This window comes from Engraulis encrasicolus, chromosome 3 (genome assembly GCF_034702125.1).
Source record: "Engraulis encrasicolus isolate BLACKSEA-1 chromosome 3, IST_EnEncr_1.0, whole genome shotgun sequence".
Taxonomy (NCBI): domain Eukaryota; kingdom Metazoa; phylum Chordata; class Actinopteri; order Clupeiformes; family Engraulidae; genus Engraulis; species Engraulis encrasicolus.
The window spans coordinates 49,895,662-49,915,065 of NC_085859.1; the positions used below are offsets into that span (position 1 = coordinate 49,895,662).

Genomic DNA, 19,404 nt, shown 5'->3' on the forward strand with positions numbered 1-19,404 from the left:
CGCACTACTCCCTAGGGGCGCCATTGAGGGCTGCCCCCTTGCACAGGTGAGGCATAAATGCAATTTCGTTGTGTGCAGTGTTCACTTGTGTGCTGTGGAGTGCTGTGTCACAATGACAATGGGAGTTGGAGTTTCCCAATGGGCTTTCACTTTACTTCACTCAAATGTGCAGTTTACACTAGCATATATAGGCCTGCAAGACATTGACAAAATCTCTCTTTCTCTTTCTCTTTCTTTCTCTCTCTCTCTATCACAAAACACTGGTTAACACTGGACCTGTCCTCCACTAGAAGTCTTTTACCAATGGAGATTTTTCTGACATTGGGTTATGGAACCACACACCTATGGAACCACCTCGAGACTGTACTTTGCACTCCAATCCAGTAGGTGGTGGTACATTACTCAGTGGCGTTTCAGCTGTTGGAATTTTAGAGAAAACAAGAGTCTAAAACGGAAGTTTTCGTACCTAGTAAATTACACGTTTACACTAAACTTGTGCTACATTACCGTGATTTCGATATTACACGTTCTTATTTTACCTCAACGGAGATAATAACCAAGGCAGTCTATTGTTTACACGAGTGTTAACTCGGATGGTGGTTGACAGTCTGCATAAACTCGCGCTATCTGATAGCAACATAGCACAGAAGAGTGGACACGACAGAAAAGAAAGTTGACAGCCGGTGGCAGGGCATATTCTTTCGGTGGCTCCTCTCCAAATACCACTGAACTGCTGATGTAATGTCTTGAAAAACGAGAGGGACATCTATCCGTTCTCTTTACTGAGGTAGGTTTTTTGACACGAGTTGTACTGAACAACTATTTCAAAATCTGTGTTGTATGGTAACGTTCAGAAATTGAAGCCCAAATCCAAATACACCGCTATGTTAGACTGCACACAGCCATTTTTCCGTGTGGAGTCAGCACGGTGTACCTCACACTGCAAGCAGCAGTCACCACGTTATCTGTCGATATGATGGCTAACCTAGTGGCAAATGAAGTGGATAGGCTACACCTTGTGGTTGACAAACTGTCACCACAAACCATGGCGTTGTCACCAGTTGAGTTATATTTTCAAAGAGTCGACATTAGATAAAGGCCGTGGTTGCGTAAAGTGACAGGTAGGTTAAGCCAACTTAAAAAAGGGCAGAGTTGGGTAGAAAGACGTCTATAATAATGCCATTAATGGCCACACGTTTCAATGTAGCCTGTAAGTCACCTCTTTCTCTCTCCTGCTCCACCCTAGATAAACTGTCCACCTGCTCATGGCGTGCGCCAAAGTGCCCCTGGATGAGCAACATGTCACCGAAATAGTGGGGCCAATGGGGCGGGAGCAAACGCTGCCTGCATTGGTAAGTTCCAGATATAGACAACCACGATGTGCGACGAATATTCTCGAAAGGCTGGAGTCGCAGTATTGGTTATTTATTTGTTTGTTTGTTGTTTGCTTGTTGTATACAGCACCCAGATCGCAAGGAAGAGCGTTGCTTCATTGCATACAAGCCCCCTCCTGAGCAGAACTCTTCAGCACAGATCGAGGAGTACCTGGAACAAGCTCAGTTCATATCTGAGGATTTGGATTGGTTACTGTCACTGCCCCACGACAAATTCTGGTGCCAGGTAGGCCTACCCTGCATTTGCAGTTTAACATCTATACGGGTGTCTCTCAATTCCTTCCTCTGGTCGTTTCATCCATCCTCATGGCCCGGTGTTGCCCAATAGTTCAATAGTCTGATAGAAAATCAGAGAGTAACTTCTGTATTTTGTTTGTGTGTGATATTGAATGAAAAACATATCGAATTGAGATGCCTTCAATGATACTGATTGAGCAAAGCTGGGCCAGAGAGGACGGAGGAAGCACTGGTGGAGGAAGGCTAATGAGATGTTGCCTATGATTCACACACACAGGTGATGCAGTACATTGGGTACAAATCATTATAGATCATAATGTCCTTTCCAGTTGCATGTGGCCTCTTTCCTCAGTGTCGCCCGCCTGCGTCAAGAAAACAAGTTTCCTTGCTGTCAACCTAGGCAGAATTAGCCCAACGAGCTAAACCCCTACAGCAAAATAAGCTGACGGTTTGGATTTTTCATCCCGATTGCAAATGAGAGAATGACTTTTAAATTGTGTATTTGCGAGATACGGAATAAAACACAGATCATCAATGACATCCAGGTTTGTATCACAAGGTCAAAAGCAACATGAAAGGATATGAGGAACTATAATGACTAAACCCATTCTATATATATATATATATAATATATTATAAACACTGCCACTACACAGGTGGTGTTTGATGAGTCTCTGCAGAGATGCCTGGACTCATACCTGAGTTGCGCCCCGCGCTCCTTGGACATGGAGCTGCCTGTGGCCTCCCCCGCTGTGGCCGACATGCAGCGCACCATACACCGCGCCGTCTTCATGGTCTTCCTCAGAATGGCCACGCACAAGGAGTCCAAGGTCAGGCCGCGTGTCGTTTTATTTTATTTATTGATTGATCTGTTTGTTTTGTTTTGTTTTGTTTTGTTCATTTTCTTGCTTAATGAGAGGACAGTGAGTCGAGACAGGAAAGTAATTAGTTAACTTTATTGTGCCCAATGGGGATGTTTTTGTCGGTAGGGGGAGGTAAACACCAGGCAAGTTGTATTGCCTATGACATGATAAAACAAAGATTTAACACATTTTACAATACACAATGGGGTAGAGAGAGAAGGGGGAGGAATCGGAAACCACCTCGGGCCAGAGTTGCACCGTGGTCGGACTTCGACATAACTGTCAGTGCTTAAACCTCAGCAGACACCGCACACTGAATTCTGTTCTTTTTTAAATTTTTTGGAGCGAACAACGCATTTCGCCCAGTGCGTCTTGCGAAACGCGTGGTGTCCTCTGAATTTTATTCTTTGATCAAGTTTTCCTGCCTCGCACCTGCACCTGAACTACTGAGGGCTTGTGCACAAGGACTTTCATGTACTCATATAACAGTCAGTCCCTCAGCCATTTGAGCCTAGGCGAGGGCCCATGTCCTTTTAAAAGAAAGCATTTCTATTGTATTTCTACTGTACTCTACTGGTCAACTGTAAACGCCCACACACAAGTAGTCCAACGTCAGGCCTTGTGTTCTTTTTAGATAGCAGTAGTGCTATACTGTACTGGAAAACCTTAATGGCCACTTAAACCTTAATGCCCCCCCCCCTCCATCTTTTTCTGAGTCCTCTGACCTCAATGTCACCCCACCTCTCCCCAGCTGTCAACCACCTTAGAGCAACTCTTTGTGGGATTTCTCCCATTAAACATTCCGACTTTTAAATGACACCTTGACCTTTGAATTACATTATATTTTGGGGTGGGAGGACAAAGATGGACTTGCACTCTTCATTTCCCACCCACCAGGAAAGCTTCATCACCCCGGAAGTGTTTGGAGAGATCATCTACAACAACTTCCTGTTTGACATTCCAAAGATCATGGACCTCTGCGTACTCTTTGGGAAGGGCAATGCCCAGCTCCTTCAGAAGATGATTGGTTGGTAGCAATGGCATGAGTGTGTGACATTTAAATTGGTTGGTAGCAGGGCTCTAAATTAACACTAGCCAACTGGCCAAATGCTGGTGACATTTCAGTTTGGCTGGTAGAAAAGACCAACTTACTAGCCACCTTGACACATTATTGGGTGTGTGTTTGGCTGATGAGATTAACATCCACTAGCCATTTTGGCTGGTGTTGAAAAAAGTTAAATTAGAGCCCTGGTTGGTAGCAATGATGATGTGTTTTGAAATGGCAGCTTGGCATTGATTTATTATTACTGTATGATGCTTGGTGAAATGACAGCTTTGGCACAGATGAAGACATAGCTGTTGTCTCATTTGTTGTTTTGCAGAAAACATTTTCACACAGCAGCCTTCATACTACGGTGACCTGAATGAGACGGTCCCCTCTATCCTCCAGGTAGGAATGCGCATAATGACTTTTTAGTAGTAGCATACGTCAGGTTGGTGCAATGACGGCTAATGCCACTATTGTATTGGCTTCGTGTGTGTGTGTGTGTGTGTGTGTGTGTGTGTGTGTGTGTGTGTGTGTGTGTGTGTGTGTGTGTGTGTGTGTGTGTGTGTGTGTGTGTGTGTGTGTGTGTGTCAACGTGTGTGTGTGTGTGTCAACGTGTGTGTGTGTGTGTCAACGTGTGTGTATGTGTGTGCGTGCAGGTGCTAGACACAGTGCTGGAGAGGTGTGGCCTTCAGTCTGAGGGAGCGATTGCCGTTGAGCCTCTGAAGCTGAACTCCCACGGACGCCCCAACCTCATCACCATGCCCCAACAGGTCAGTGGCGTGTGTTTGTGTCTCTGTGTGTTTGTGTCTGTGTCTTTGTGTCTGTGTGTGTCAGTGTGTGTAGGACCTGATGGACCTAATGTGTGATGCCTGCTCTATGTTCCACTCTCTCCTACTCCTTTAGCTCGATATGATATCGTAGCAAGTTGATTTTTCTTGGCTCAAGTAAAAACTTCTAGTCAATCAAAGTAAAAATCAACTAAGAGCAGTGGTGGACGAAGTACACCAGTTATGTACTTGAGTAAAAGTACAGTTACCTTGCATTGAAAACTACTCAAGTAAAAGTAAAAGTATTCACCTCACTTCTTTACTTGAGTAGAAGTACAAAAGTATCTGCCGTCAAAAATACTTAAGTATTAAAAGTAAAAAGTAAAAACTTAAAAATGAAGCCTTTGGTGCAATTTTAATATTTAAGTGTTGTAGGCCTAGTTTGGTCATATCTAATTAACTATCCTCTGATTTGCATAGGCTATAGGCCTACCAACATGTTAGAACTAGGCCATAACAGGCCTCAGAAACACTGTGGAGTAAGTCCATGGATGTTATAGCATCAGAAGTTCATTTTTACCTCTCTAAACATTTAATACTGACCCTAACATGCCCAAAATAACACATGAAAGGGTCCTTAGTATTAAGAATGATTAGGCTGAAATGTATTACATGCCTATTAGAACAACTACTACAATACCTCCCAGCCGTAGGCCTACAGTGCAGTATAGGCCTACTTATTTGTGACAGCAAGGAGTTAGAGTAGCCTATAAAGTACTTTATGTCTAATTTTTGTTATAATTATGGTTTTGGTAGACCTATTCTTCTTCTTATTATTATTGTTATTATAATTATAATAATAATAATTATTATTATTATTATGTAGTGTTTGGTTATGTTAAGGTCGGCTTAGGCCTATGTATGGACAAACAGACCTCTTGCAATTCTAAGCTACCTTTAAAGATAGGAACATCTTCATATACTTGTAGCCTAATGGTCTCTATTTGCAAGATGCCAATGATTTGCAATAGCCTACTTGATACAACTTCATTGGAACACTTATCTGTCATGAAAAAGCCTTTTGTGCCCGTGCACATCACTGGGCCAATAGGCCTATTTAGCCAAAGTCCACTTTTTAAAAAAAACTTTGTTACTGTTGTTTTTTTACAACCTCACTTTGGTGGTATTGTCAGTGCTTTTTATATCCACTGTAGCCTATTGACTTGACTTTAGGGAAAGGATAGGCTACATGTTGCATGCAGCCTCACTTTGCAACATGTGGTGGCCAAGGCAATCCTCATGTAGACCTATACAAACCCTTTACACAAGCCTTTTTTTCATAATGTTGAAGCAAATATTTTTTTTGTTAACAGGGGAGTCTATTAGACAAGTAATTTATATCCCCAACTACTTCAGAAAATACTGCAATGTATTGAGGGGAAAGAAGGCTATCACGGAGTTGTGCGCCTGGATGGTTTGGAATAAGCAGCATGTTTAGGCACTTGACTCAAGAAACCAACACGCTACAAAAGCGGCAATTATGTGACTCTATTGTAAGCCACAACACAGATATAGCACAGTAAGTCAAATAAGCAGTACATTAAATAAGTATCAATTCGCTAATTATTCAGTTCAAACGCGAAGCCTATTTAACAAATGTCGTCTTGGTGTCAGGCGAGTGCAGCCTGCGAGCTCTCCCCCCTCACACAACGAATACGACGTGCAGATTAATACACTCTAACAACGTTATTGTCACCTGCTTTATTGTTTTGTTGTGCTTTCCGCATGTTACTAGTAGGCTAAGTACCGTTTCTTCTTATTTCAATTCGTCTCACAAGTCGCAACAGTGGACATATCAGTGGTCTGGCTCTGCTTGTTTCCCTTCTAAAAATAATAACAGTAGAGCTTGTTGTCACGTGACACATTACAACCAATCACAATGACGAATCTCCGAGTCTGCCAATCGGATTCAGTTTCACTTTCTTCACACCAGCGTGAAATCTCAGATTTCATGACCAGGGCATTACAAATTAATGAATTCACCTGCCGTGTATGGCCTTAAATAAAAAAAGGAACGAGTAAGGAACGAGTGTTTCTGTAAATGTAACGAAGTGAAAGTACTAAATTTCGCTTTGAAATGTAGTGAAGTAAAAGTATAAAGTCTTACCAAATAAAAATACTTGAGTAAAGTATGAAAGTATGAAAATGTTACTTAAGTACAGTAACGAATTACATTTACTTCGTTACTGTCCACCACTGCCTAAGAGGTAGTACTTATGAACTATAACTCTCACTCTCAGCTTATCTTGCACGGGTGAGGCATACATGCAATTTCATTGTGTGCAGTGTGCAGTGTTCACTTGTGTGCTGTGGAGTGCTGCTGTGTCACAATGTCAATGGGAGTTGGAGTTTTCCATTTGGACTTTCACTTCACTTTCACTTTCATCTCACCAAGACAAAAATGACTTGCCCCAATAAGAGCCCCATGAACAAATGTCCTAATACAAGTCTTAAATAGTTTAAGTAAGTTCTAGTTGCAAGTTATAGTTCAAAAGTGCTAGTTATTAGGTGATTTTTACTTACCGGGTATGTAAATTGAACTTGACTAGATTTATTTTAGAAAATTGTAACGTGTGTGTCTGTGTATGTCCTTGTGGATCTGATCGTGTACATGAGACTTGTGTTCCACACTCCACTCCTATGACGTGTGTGTGTGTGTGTAGGACCTGATGGATCTGATGGTGTACATGTGTGACACGTGTTCCACGCTCCACTCCTTCCTGGATATCTTCCCTGCTGCCTGCCAAACATTCCGCTCTCACGGCTTCCTCAGCAGGTATATCATGAAAGGGAGACCGTGGGTTCACTCGGCTGTACTACTGCTTTATGTACTGAGACACTATATGCAGTAGTTGTTTTTTTTGTGAAAGAACATTTGTTGTTATGTTGAGCTCAACGAGTCCCAGTAAGAGTCTTTCCCCACTATCTCCCCTCTTCTTAGACTATCTTCATTTTATGAGCTGATCGTTCCTGACTTGGAGAAAGCTGTGAAAAAGAGGAATTTTGACCGAAGGTAAACTGAATATACATAAACTCTCTCTCTCTCTCTCTCTCTCTCTCTCTCTCTCTCTCTCTCTCTCTCTCTCTCTCTCTCTCTCTCTCTCTTTCTCTCTCTCTCTGTATTTCTTATTACTTAACTATTCTCACTTGCTCATACACACGCCGTGCTCACTTGGTGTTGTTTTGCTGCATGGTTTCCTCAGTGTTCAGGAGGAGGTGTGGACGCGACTGTGCCACTCCCGCAAGAGGATGGTGGAGATCGCACACCTGCTGCTACAGCACACCTGCCTGCAACCCATACTGGAGGGGTGAGGGACTCACACACACACACACACACACACACACACACACACACACACACACACACACACACACACACACACACACACACACACACACACACACACACACACACACACACACACACACACACACACACACACACACACACACACCTGCTGCTATAGCACACCTGCCTATAGTCCATACTGGAGGGGTGAGGGACACACACAGACCCACTGGCACACACACACACACACACACACACACACACACACACACACACACACACACACACACACACACACACACACACACCTGCTGCTATAGCACACCTGCCTATAGTCCATACTGGAGGGGTGAGGGACACACACAGACCCACTGGCACACACACACACACACACACACACACACACACACACACCTGCCTACAGCCCATACTGGAGGGGTGAGACACAGACGCAGACGCACACGCAGACGCACACGCACACGCGCACACACACACACACACACACCAGCCTACAGCCCATACTGGAGGGGTGAGGGACAGACACAGACACAGACACAGACACAGACACAGACACAGACACAGACACAGACACACAAACACGCGCACACACACACACACACACACACACACACACACACACACACACCTGCTGCTACAGCACACCTGCCTATAACCCATACTGGAGGGGTGCGGGACACACACACTTTTAAATACTATATTTTACTATGCTTGTTGTTCTGAAATGTTATGTGAAGGTAAGAAACGATTTGGGATTACTAAAAATCTTGTGTTAAGGTGGGACTTGTTTTTGTATCTGTGACTTTCATTTTTATGATTAAATTTTGATTGGGTTTCTGTTTTGTAAGTGACTTCCTTTGACTGTCAGTGTTGTTTTATGATTATGATGATGGAGTTCCCTCATGTTTAAATGTTTCTAATGTGTTTTTTTTTGCATTGACTTGCAGAGCTGACAACACGCTGTCATATGTGGAGGATTTGCTTCAGAATTTCACAAATTTTATTCAAGAGAAAAGGTAATGAACTGGAAGGGTTGTTGTGTGTTGAATTTAGAAGTGGTGTGAGGGGATAGGAGGGTAAGGGCTGTGATTGGGTCGATGTGGGATTTTGTCTGCTTGTATAACAAAGCTGACATGATCACAGTTGTATGGATGTCTCCGTACGGTTGTAACTGAGGTGCTGGTGACATATGCGCATATTTTAAAAATATGTGTAGACACAACATGTGAATAAAGATAAAAACTCCACTGTTACAGGTGCATTTAGCCCCCTAAATGGGATATTTTTTTAAACAGTCTTGAAATGTGCGTTCTTTAAACTCCGCTGATGTGTAAACGAGAGGCCTAAACCAGTGGTTTTCAAATTGGGGGACGGGGGCTACGAAGGGGTGCTTGGGGGACCGTGGCAGGTTGGCAGGAAAAGTATAGCACAACAAAATTATATATTTAATCTAGAATGCATTCTCGTAGAAAATGCTTAACGTGGGCTTGCCTTTTGGGCCAGAGCTTAGCAGTTGTAGTAAAAATAGCATAATCTAAGGTGCTGTTTCCACGTAGCTGGATATTTTATATATGTGGATATTTTTTCTCTCCTGTTTAGGTGTAAACGCAACATGTGGATAAAAATAAATCCTCCATTGTAACAAATGCGTTTCAGCCCCCTAAATAGGATATTTTTTTCTCATGCTTTTTATACCTGGATTTTAAATATCTGCTACGTGGAAACGGAAGGCCAAAACCAATGCAACCATTAGAAAAAAATATCCAGCTACGTGGAAACAGCGCCTTAGGTAATGAACACTGAAGAGTAAATGTCAGAACCCTTTATTGGCAACACCTGTTCTGGTTGACTCACTAGGCCCAGCAACTAACTAATTAGTCCTCACAGCAAGCAGTGGTTGAATATTCTACACCAGAGTTCTAAAATTCAAAAAAACTGTCAGTTACTCCTCAGTGTTCCATGGCTCCCTTAATTAGCCACACCTGTTCTGGTTCTGGGTACAATATTAACTGTTTGTGTTTATATATCACAGTGAGGCACTGACTAACAGACCTAGACTATGATTGTGAAAGGGGATGAAAAGAAAAATACTGTAGCATGACCCATGTAAGGGGGGCCTTGGCTGGAATATACCGGTATGTGGGGGGCCTTGCGATGGTGAAGTTTGGGAGCCCTTGGCCTAAATCAATGCGTTTTCAAAAATATTCATGTACAAGTACAAGAATAGGCCAATAGTTTGGTAGCACTTTATAATTCAGTGCCTTCTCTTTATCATTCAGTGCCTTCTCTTTATTTTCTTGGTTATTTGCTGTTCAATGTAGATTTTTGTGTAGAATTTCCCGCCTAATTGGACTGTTTAGGATGAATTTCTGTGGGTGAAAAACAAAAATAGTGGGCCAATTTTTCTGTGTATTTATGGGCATATAAATCAATGGAATTTATTTCAAATTGAGCAGAATGTAATGCCTCCAGGTAGTTTTTGAGTATTTATTTGGCTGGAAATCATTTGTCACATCTGGCAACCCTGACTGTAAGTCGTTTTGGTTACAAGCGTGTGTTAACTATGTTGTAATATATTGACCCTTGTCTACTTTGATGCATTTGATTTCATCAGGTTTCTGGCGGACTATGACGAGCAGTTCCCACTAGCAGATGACATCAGTCTCCTACAGCAGGTCTCCCCAATTCTGTATCCTTACAAAACCTCTCTTCTGCTCTACAAAATCCTACATTTAAAATTTGACTACATCACATCTTTGAAAATCATGTGATCCGGATTGGTTCCTCTGCATTTTGGTTTGGGAGCAGGGCGAATTCGAAGGTCTTCCAGGCCTTCGTGTGAGCTCACAAAGCTTAGCGGAAATACACAAGGGTCTGTCGAGAGTCAGGCTAAGTAACAATAACCCCCTGAGCTCAAACTTCTACTGCACCACCATACTGTGCACCTGTTCTCCTTAACCCCACTCCCTCCCCTCCAGAGACGAGACGCGCACCTCCTACCTCCTCCAGGCGGTGGACAGTGCCTGGGACAGCGTGGGCAAGAAGAGGGGCAAGCGGCCCACGCCCACACCCTCCTCTGCAGCAGCAGCAGCAGCCAAAGGAGCCAGGGCTAGAGCTGGAACTGGAGTCGGTGCTGATGCTGTGGCTGGAGCAGGGGCTGCCTGGGGGGATGACTTTGCCTCTGAAAGGAGAGAGGTGGAGGGAGCCGAAGCTGGACCATCATCAGCAGTGGTGGACTTCCCTCGGAAAGGAGATAATGTGAGTCTGTCTGTTGGAAGGTGTCTTAAACGTAGTCACAATTTATTTCTCTATTTTTTTTCGGCTTGCCAAGATGGCCATTAGTGTTTTTCTTCATAAATTCACAGATTTTTGACACGGTTAAAAAATGTTTTTTCTTTTTCTCAGCATGACGAGATGTTACCCGTTACATACTTACAGTTATAGTTACTGTTTTAGGCCGGTCAATCTTTTGAAAAACAGTAGCTGGCCCAAAGCCAATGTATTAGCCACTTTTCTTGAGCCCTGTTTAGGAATTTGAAATTCTTCTTTTAGGATCTCCATATTCTTGTAAGTATATATGACTTATACAATGTGATAGTAGTTGTGATTCCGGTTGTTTGCAAGTGTGTTTAGGGCAAGATATCTGTGTATGTGCTGTGGCTAAACTCTTTGGGTTAGTCTGCTGAATATGTAGGGGTTTAAAAGACACTCATGGTTGCACGTCTGCCTCATTACCTGCAGGGGGCAATGTGCACGGTGAGTTCCGGGGAGCTGGAGTCTCTCTTGACCTGTATCCGGGACCTGCTGCCGGACCTGGGGGAGGGCTTTGTGCTGGCCTGCCTGGAGGAGTACGGCTACAACTCAGAGCTGGTCATCAACAACATCCTGGAGGGACGCCTCAGCCCTGCCCTGGACAAGCTGGACAGAGCCATGCCCAGGTGCGGACCACTGCACACACACACACAAGCAAACAAAAATATGCATGCATGCACATGCACACATAAACAGGATGTACCACACAACGCCCAGGTGAGCACTGAACACACACCCTCACACCCTTACTCGCACGCATACACACACATACACAGCACTTGGATTGTGGGTGTACTCTGATGTGACGGCCATGCCAGCTTTGGTGAAGTGGTCAGAACGAGCCCCCAGCTTGGTACCCCAGAAGCTCCTTCTTCAAAGCCTGGCAGCCCAACACACCCTTTTGGATCTGATCTTTACATTCTGTCTTTACATCTGTCCTTACATTTTTAGCAAAAGCCAAATTCATTTCCTTTTGTACCATAAATCAATGTGTCAAAATGTGTTGATATGCGATATTCCATTATATTGTGCATTTATGATTAGTTTCCTTGGTTAAAATGAGGCATTTTAAAGCTCTGAAAGCTCTGCAAAAAGCACTAGTAACAGATTGCTCATATAATGAGCCTGCATTTTTTTGTTCAGTGTGGATGTTTATTATTACTAAATTGTTTGTTTGTTTGTGTTGACCTTTTCCAGGCCAGTGAGAGAGGAGCTTCCTCCTGTGCTTGACAGCAGGTCCAACGTGTTTGATGACGACGAGTTTGACGTGTTCAAAAGGGATCAAGTGGACATGTCCCGCGTCTGGAAGGGGAAGAAGTGAGTCTCCCGTTGCTCACCTTATCCAGTTGTGAAGAGTGTGAAGAGGATATTGTGTACTGTTGCAAGCTGCAAAATCTGGATGCAGATCGTGAATGCTTGTGTGTGTAAATATCCAGTAATTGTTTGGCGTAGTGATATACACTCACTACATTAGGAACACCTGCTACATCTGCTCATTGAGGCAAATTTCTGATCAACCAATCACATGTGGGCAACTCAATGCATTTGTGCATGTAGATATGGTTGAGATGATCTGATGCATTTGAAACCGAGCATCATAATGGGGAAGAAAGGTTATTTAAATGACTTTGAAGATGGCATGACTGTCAAGCCGAAAGGGCTTGATTTGATTATTTCAGAAAATACTGATCTACTGGGATATTCACTCACAACCATGTCTAGGGTTTACAAAGAATGGTATGAAGAAAAAAAATGCAGTGAGCAGTGATTCTGTGGGCAAAAAATGCCTTGTTGATGGCAGAGGTCAGAGGGAAATTGCCAGACTGGTTTGAGCTGATACAAAGGCAACATGGAGTCAAATAACCATTCATTACAACTGAGATATGCAGAAGAGAATCCCTGATTACACAGCACATCAAATCTTGAGGCAAATGGGCTATAGCAGCAGAAAACTAGTAGTAGTAGTAATTGCAGCAGAAAACCACATTTGGTGCCACTCCTGTCAGCTAAGTGGGAAAATGAGGCAACAATTTGGACAGGCTCTTCATAAACGACACTAGAAGATGGGAAAAATGTTGCCTGGTCTAATGAGTCTTGATATCCACTGCAACACTCAGGTGGAATGGTCAGAATTGGGCGTCAACAACATGAAAACATGGGTCAACCCTGCCTTACATTAGCGTTTCAGGCTGGGGATATAATGGCATAAGGATATTTTCTTAGCACAATTGGGGCCAATTAGTACCAATTTATCTTTGTTGGAATGCCACAGCCTACCCAAGTATTGTTGCAGGCAGTTCTGAAGGTCCAACCCAGCATTAGAGAGGTGTTCCTAATGAAGTGGCCGGTGAGTGTATAAGCTATTAAAATATAAACATGTTTTTCACTCGTTATGACATGATGAACTCAATGTAGCAGTGGGGGTATAGCATGGTCATTCCCCTTTTCTGTTGAATTTTAAGAAGGGAATGGGATTTCTGCAAATAAGACTTTTTTTAAAAATGGAAAAAAAGAACAAGCAAACAAAAAACTAAGCATGTTTAACTTCATTCCAAGAACATGGTTAAGTGATGATAAACCTGGTTAAGTTATCCTACAGAATAACTAACTCTGCTAATAGGTGTCCTGAAGCAGGAAATAATTCTGGTTGATCCCGTTGACTGACCTGTGCCCCTGACCTCCCTCCCATCATCCCCTACCCTCCACAGGAAGGGCCAGAGCGTGCAGAGCCTGCTGGATGACAAGCAGCACATCTCGGATCAGAAGGCCCGCTACCTGGCCTACGAGACGGTAGTGGATGAGGTGGGTTAAGGCCCTATGCCTCAAGCGCTCTATACCACAAGGTTGTGTCAATGCAATGCTCATGTGATGGGATCTTTCCATTATCCAAACTCCCGTACTCCCTTGTGCTTGTGGCCTCGTGATGACGTCACAAGATGCCATTGACGGCAGAAGTTTCATTCAATGTGTCGCAAAAGCACAATTCAAAGGTCATTTTCTCATTTGCAATCGGGATGTTGAATGACTGAAAAATCCCCCAAAATTATTGGCTAGGCTGCAGGCGGGGCAGCAGCGAAGCGTGAGCACAAGCGCAGGTCGAGGGCGGGAGTTGAATAATGGAATGCACATGTAGAGTCTACCTGATGCCACTCACCTCTTCCTATCCTGACAGGTGCTGGTGGGGCCAGGTGAGGCCGGGGCCGACTTCCCATTGGACGTCTACGATGACGAGTACGATGACACGTACGACCTCAACCAGGTGGGAGCCAACGACCTTGATGACGATGACGACCTTCTGAACCGCAGGTGCGTGTGTGTGCGTGTGTGTGCGTGCGTGCTTGCGTGTGCATGGGTGCGTGCAGGGATTGGCAACCTGGATTCAGAAGCTAAAATCCAGTGCCGCATATTCAAAATGACCTGGTTTTACCTCTTCATAACCAGGTTATTGTCTAAATTGGACCGGTAAAACCAGGACATTTTAAATACATGTACAGTGTATCAGGGGGTGTTCACTCATGGAACTAGCTACTAGCCACAACTGGCTAACCCTAATCCAACCTGAGTGCAAAATGAATGGGTGTCAATGGAGTTTTCTACTATTATAATTTTTTGTGATTTTCAATCATTTTTTGCCCTGACATATTAATATTCAGTTCGAAGCTAGAAACAATAAGACCTCATTTAAGTAGCTTTTCGATTATTTTGCACCACTAGATTATTATGTACTGGGTCACAAAGCTCAATTTTTATGAGGCCAAACCCATAAACATTAGCGGGATGCTAGCGAGTACAGGTCGAAATCTTCTTCCCTGCTGTAAAACTACTCACCTGAAAGATTTGTCAATACAGCCTATTGTTAAACACCAGCCATAGTGCTTACCAGGAATGTTTTGTTGATGAGATTTGTGACTGGAAATTGCAGTAGCAATGTATTTAGCATGTGGGATCCGCTTTCCATTCCATACATTATCCCACATGAAAGACTTACGCTCGCCAACTAGTGGACACTCCATAGGAACTGCATGCATGCAAAGCTAACTAGCTACAATGGCAATCAGTGGGAATCTTCTCCCTGTGTTCTAAGTTCTCTGAGTGTATGTAGTATTGTATGGATGTCCATATGGAATACATGTGTGGGTTATCTAAGAAGCATATTAATTGCAGTAAATTAATAATTACCAATTACTAATACATGTATCCATTAGCTGTGGTTGTACCACCTGATGACCCAAAAATGTCCTTGACCCAAATATGTAAATGTGAACTAACTAAGCCATCCTCTGTTTGCAACAGACCATTCACCACCCCACTGGTGCTCCAAATGAGCAAGAAGGCCCAGAACAAAGAGGTAGAGCTGGAAGAGGAGGATGAGGAGGATGGCAAGGTAATAAACTGACGCTTTTACCCTCTGTAGAAACCATGTTAACACTTAACATAAACAATAATGGTGCATGAGTGGTAATAGAAGAATGACTTAAGTAATGTATTAACCCTTTAATGCATAGCATATTTAAAACTGAATTGTCACAAAAATAGTAATGACTAAGTCTTAAATTTGTTACTTAAAGGGATACATCACTCCCCAGTGAAATTAGGCAATTCCTATAGAGGTGGATAAGTGACCCAATCCATTGTCTGCGAACCTGGCACTTACCAATGAATGATATGCAGAATCTCTAGCATAGTCTCTGTAATCTAACGTCGGCATACCCCAAAAGCCGGTGAAAGTAAATTTGTTTATCTTGGTCTCTTCAGATCACACCACATGGTTCCAGTGACCCATATCCTTGGTCTGTTCATCTCTCTTGAGACCAAGATAAACAAATTTGCTTTAGATGGTGTCAAGCATGGGTGGTGGTAAACAAGTGAGTTTTACAAAAAAGTGAATCCTCTCAATAGCCAAGCATGGTAGTAGGACTGACATGGTTAGGGGATGCATGAATGCTGTCAACATTGGCAATCTGAAATACACCTAAAAGAAACATGCATGTCAACATGCACTGTGACTACTGAAACAGATCATGATATTCTCCATAGGATTGCATTCAAATCTCACACCAATCTATTTAAGCCAGGTGCACACTCAAAATGTAAAAGTTCAATGGAAAGAAAGGTTGAAACACACACCGATGACCTCCCTTTTAATCCCTTTTCATTTTGAGACGATTTGAGCCAACAGCCCCTTCTCTACCGGATTTCAATCTGGGGTTTACTCACTTTTGTGGGTACATGTTCACACATTAATGGCTGTATTTTGTTTTTTTCTGAGTGAACAAGAAATTTAAGTGATTAAATAGGTTGTTAAAAGGTCACCAAACATTGTCCAAAGTGACATTTTTTAAGGCTTTCCCATGAAAAGATATACTCACAAATCTGCCATAACTGCAACGGGTGTACTCACTTTCGTGATATACTGTACCTCCTGCTATTAGAGTTGTTGTACTAGAGTTGTTAAGTGTTGATTTAAACAGTTAGACATGATGAACATAATACATCGGTTAAACATGAACACATAACCCAATCTGTTGTGTTTCAGGATGGCGGGGTGAAGAGGGATCTGTTCATCCAGGACCCTGCCGTGCTGAGGGAGAGAGCGGAGGCCAGGAGGGCAGCCATGCAGCACAGGAGAGGGTGAGACCTAGTTGCTCCTTTGAACCTTTACTGCCACTAACACCACCACCTATATTTGAAGGGTTTATTTGCAAAACGGTGTATCTCCAGTTTTTGACTTTTGCATTTTATTATTGGAAATGACTGTTTAGAGGTCATATCACCCATGTGTGAATTCTTACCATTCAAATATTTTGAGAACATACTTTTTTGAGCTATATAAAATGCATTTTGCAATGCATTTCAATGGAAGCCCAATACAATAACAACAACAATAAACAACAACAATTTCCCAACATTCTATAAAATGGAGATACACCGTTTTGCAAATAAAGCCTTTATTTATTATTACTACTAATGGATGTGGTCACTAATGGATGTATTACATTACACTTAGCTCACTCTTTTATTAGTATCTAATGGATGTAGTAACTAATGTCAACATAGGATGAACCACTACTCTGAAGCCTGCGCCAACCAGAGTTGTCAGTGTCTAGTTCACTTATTACTGTAGTGTTCATGTTGTTGGTGCTCTTTCAGCATAGTAGTAGTCATTACCCACGTTTATGATTGAGCAAAACTCAACAACACTGAGCAGATTTGTGCCAGTTATCTCTAGAATACCTGCCTACGTGATAACGCTGAAGCGCATGTGTTAAGAGGTCATTTCTGCTGCTGCTGCAAATCTGCTCCATCACGAACGTGGACATTATATGTAGCCACTCCCCTCAGCATCGTATTCTTCAGCATCTTAAGTATGTCTTGTGGCCTTTTTTGGGCCTTTAGTATGACGAGGTAGTACATTAGTAAGAAAGTCGGGTCGGGACATGATCTTGCCCGGACTTGACCCTGGGGCCCCATGGGCACGCAAGCCCATATGTGCAGCATCGTAATCTTCAATAATCACGTGCTGGTTCTGTTTGCGTCAGCCTCTGGTCAGCTACCGGCACTTTGAGGGCTCATACCAGCATAGTAGTCTTAATGTTTTGCTACAGAATAGTGTTCAGTGTAGTGTTAATCATTATCGGGGCAGCCGTGGCCTAGGTTAAGGAGATGGTCTTAAAATCAGAGGGTTGCAGATTCGAACCCCCCACCCTTATCTCCCTACACCTCCATCCATGGCTGAAGTGCCCATGAGCAAGGCACCTCACCCCACATTGCTCCAGGGACTGTAACCAATACCTTGTAAATAACTAAGGGCCGTTCCCATTACTAATATCCACCCCTACCCCTTTGCCTTCCTCTTGCCCCTCGTGCTTTCAAACAAAGCCACAAGGTGTAGGGCTTGAAACGCAACCCCTATGGATTAGGATGCCCCTTCAACAATCACGGAATGACACTCACAGTCATAGCTGTCACTAATTCCATGCATTAGGTTGACGTTAATAGCGATTTTTTTCATGTGCATTTCACGGAGAAAAGGGCCATCACACATTAGGACAATGTTAAACTTTTATTCCTTTTATATATATTATATATATTATAATTATTACCACTTTAAAACCGACAATTGCAGTGAAAATACTTAATCTCATGTGCTGTTGTGGATGCTGCGGTTTGCCGCCCATTTTAAAATGCAATCGCAATGCATTCAGGGAAATCTGTCGAAGCACTCCGTCCATGGAGTAAGGTGTCGGAAAATCTCCACGCGGAGGGGATGAAAGCCCTTCGCCGAACCCCTACCCATCTGTCTGAACGTGAATCGGGATGCCACTACGCCTACACGTGGACGCGCAAAATAGAGGCAAAGGGGATCGGCGTAGGGCTAAGGGGTGTAATGGGATTCACCCTAAGTCGCTTTTGATAAAAGTGTCAGCTTAGTGTAATGTAATGCAATGTAATGTTGGTGTTCACCTCTGGCCAGGTACCGCCCCCCTCCGGCGAGCCAGGTGGAGGGCCGTCAAAAAGGCCAGGGCCAGACGCTGGAGACTGTGCTGGACCGCCGGAGGAAGGAGGCCAACAAGAGCCGCGGGGCCAACCACAACCGCCGTTCCATGGCCGACCGCAAGCGCAACAAGGGCATGATACCTTCCTGATGCCCCCCAACCACACACACACCCACCGAACGAACACAGGTGGGAGGGTGAACAACCGAACAGACTAACTGACAGATGGACTGAAGATGAACCTCAATGACGTGATGTGACATCACTCGCTTCAGTGAAAGAGGTGTCGCTGTACTGGACGCAGGCCTTGCCTGTGGGAGAGCCGCCACATGCAGTACCGTAGGAGAACACGGGGAGGCGCTAGAGTCTTGTCAGAGCCTCCTGAGTGGACACGAGGCTGATTAATTAAACTCATGATTCAGCTCTACGGATTTCTATCTGGAGTTGTTTGTTTTTTCTTTCTTTCTTTTTTTGTCTTTCCAAAATTACCTATAATTGGTTAGTATGAGATGAATACTTCAATGGTTCGGCCACATTCGTCAACATTTCGCTATATACTGTGTAGGAAATTGCTTAATTACACTTACTTTTCAATTTCCTTATCCTCAAAGCCAAAGAGCATATGCTTTTGATTTCATGATAATCATGTGACAAAAGGTAGTCATAAAAAACAGACAGACAAGACACCTATAGCTCTTGCAACATTTCTTTTAGTGATCAACAGAAGAGTTTACAATCAACAGCTGGTCCAAGCTGGATCCTGATCCTGATGTAGTCATATATTTGGTAACACTTTATTTTAGGGATACATCTATTAGCACTAATACATACAATGTGCCTGTGAAAGTAACTTGTAAGGCATGTACAAAGTAAAATCAAACATTTGTTACGCATGTATTCGCAAATGTCTTGTTCATGCA

General features: G+C 43.2%; 1 protein-coding gene across 1 annotated transcript; it reads left to right on the top strand.

Annotated features, from left to right (window-relative positions):
* Nucleotides 1-456: 456 nt before the first annotated feature.
* ascc2 (activating signal cointegrator 1 complex subunit 2) lies at nucleotides 457-18,911 on the top strand. The gene is made up of 20 exons (XM_063195653.1): nucleotides 457-787; nucleotides 1,247-1,352; nucleotides 1,462-1,620; nucleotides 2,288-2,461; nucleotides 3,392-3,521; nucleotides 3,877-3,944; nucleotides 4,199-4,312; nucleotides 7,033-7,145; nucleotides 7,311-7,382; nucleotides 7,573-7,677; nucleotides 8,624-8,692; nucleotides 10,291-10,365; nucleotides 10,655-10,934; nucleotides 11,418-11,614; nucleotides 12,186-12,305; nucleotides 13,697-13,790; nucleotides 14,161-14,294; nucleotides 15,282-15,372; nucleotides 16,525-16,619; nucleotides 18,463-18,911. Exons 2-20 carry the CDS (start codon nucleotides 1,266-1,268, stop codon nucleotides 18,632-18,634), a joined length of 2,349 nt encoding a protein of 782 aa, XP_063051723.1. The 5' UTR covers nucleotides 457-787; nucleotides 1,247-1,265; the 3' UTR covers nucleotides 18,635-18,911.
* Nucleotides 18,912-19,404: the final 493 nt, after the last annotated feature.

What these genes read in the sequence shown, in the direction of transcription:
- ascc2 (XM_063195653.1), top strand. Translation starts at nt 1,266, where the DNA reads ATGGCGTGCGCCAAAGTGCCCCTGGATGAGCAACATGTCACCGAAATA. An exon ending in AGCAAACGCTGCCTGCATTG is followed by an intron (nt 1,353 to 1,461) that starts GTAAGTTCCAGA and finishes TGTTGTATACAG; the next exon opens with CACCCAGATCGCAAGGAAGA. An exon ending in CGGTCCCCTCTATCCTCCAG is followed by an intron (nt 3,945 to 4,198) that starts GTAGGAATGCGC and finishes GTGTGCGTGCAG; the next exon opens with GTGCTAGACACAGTGCTGGA.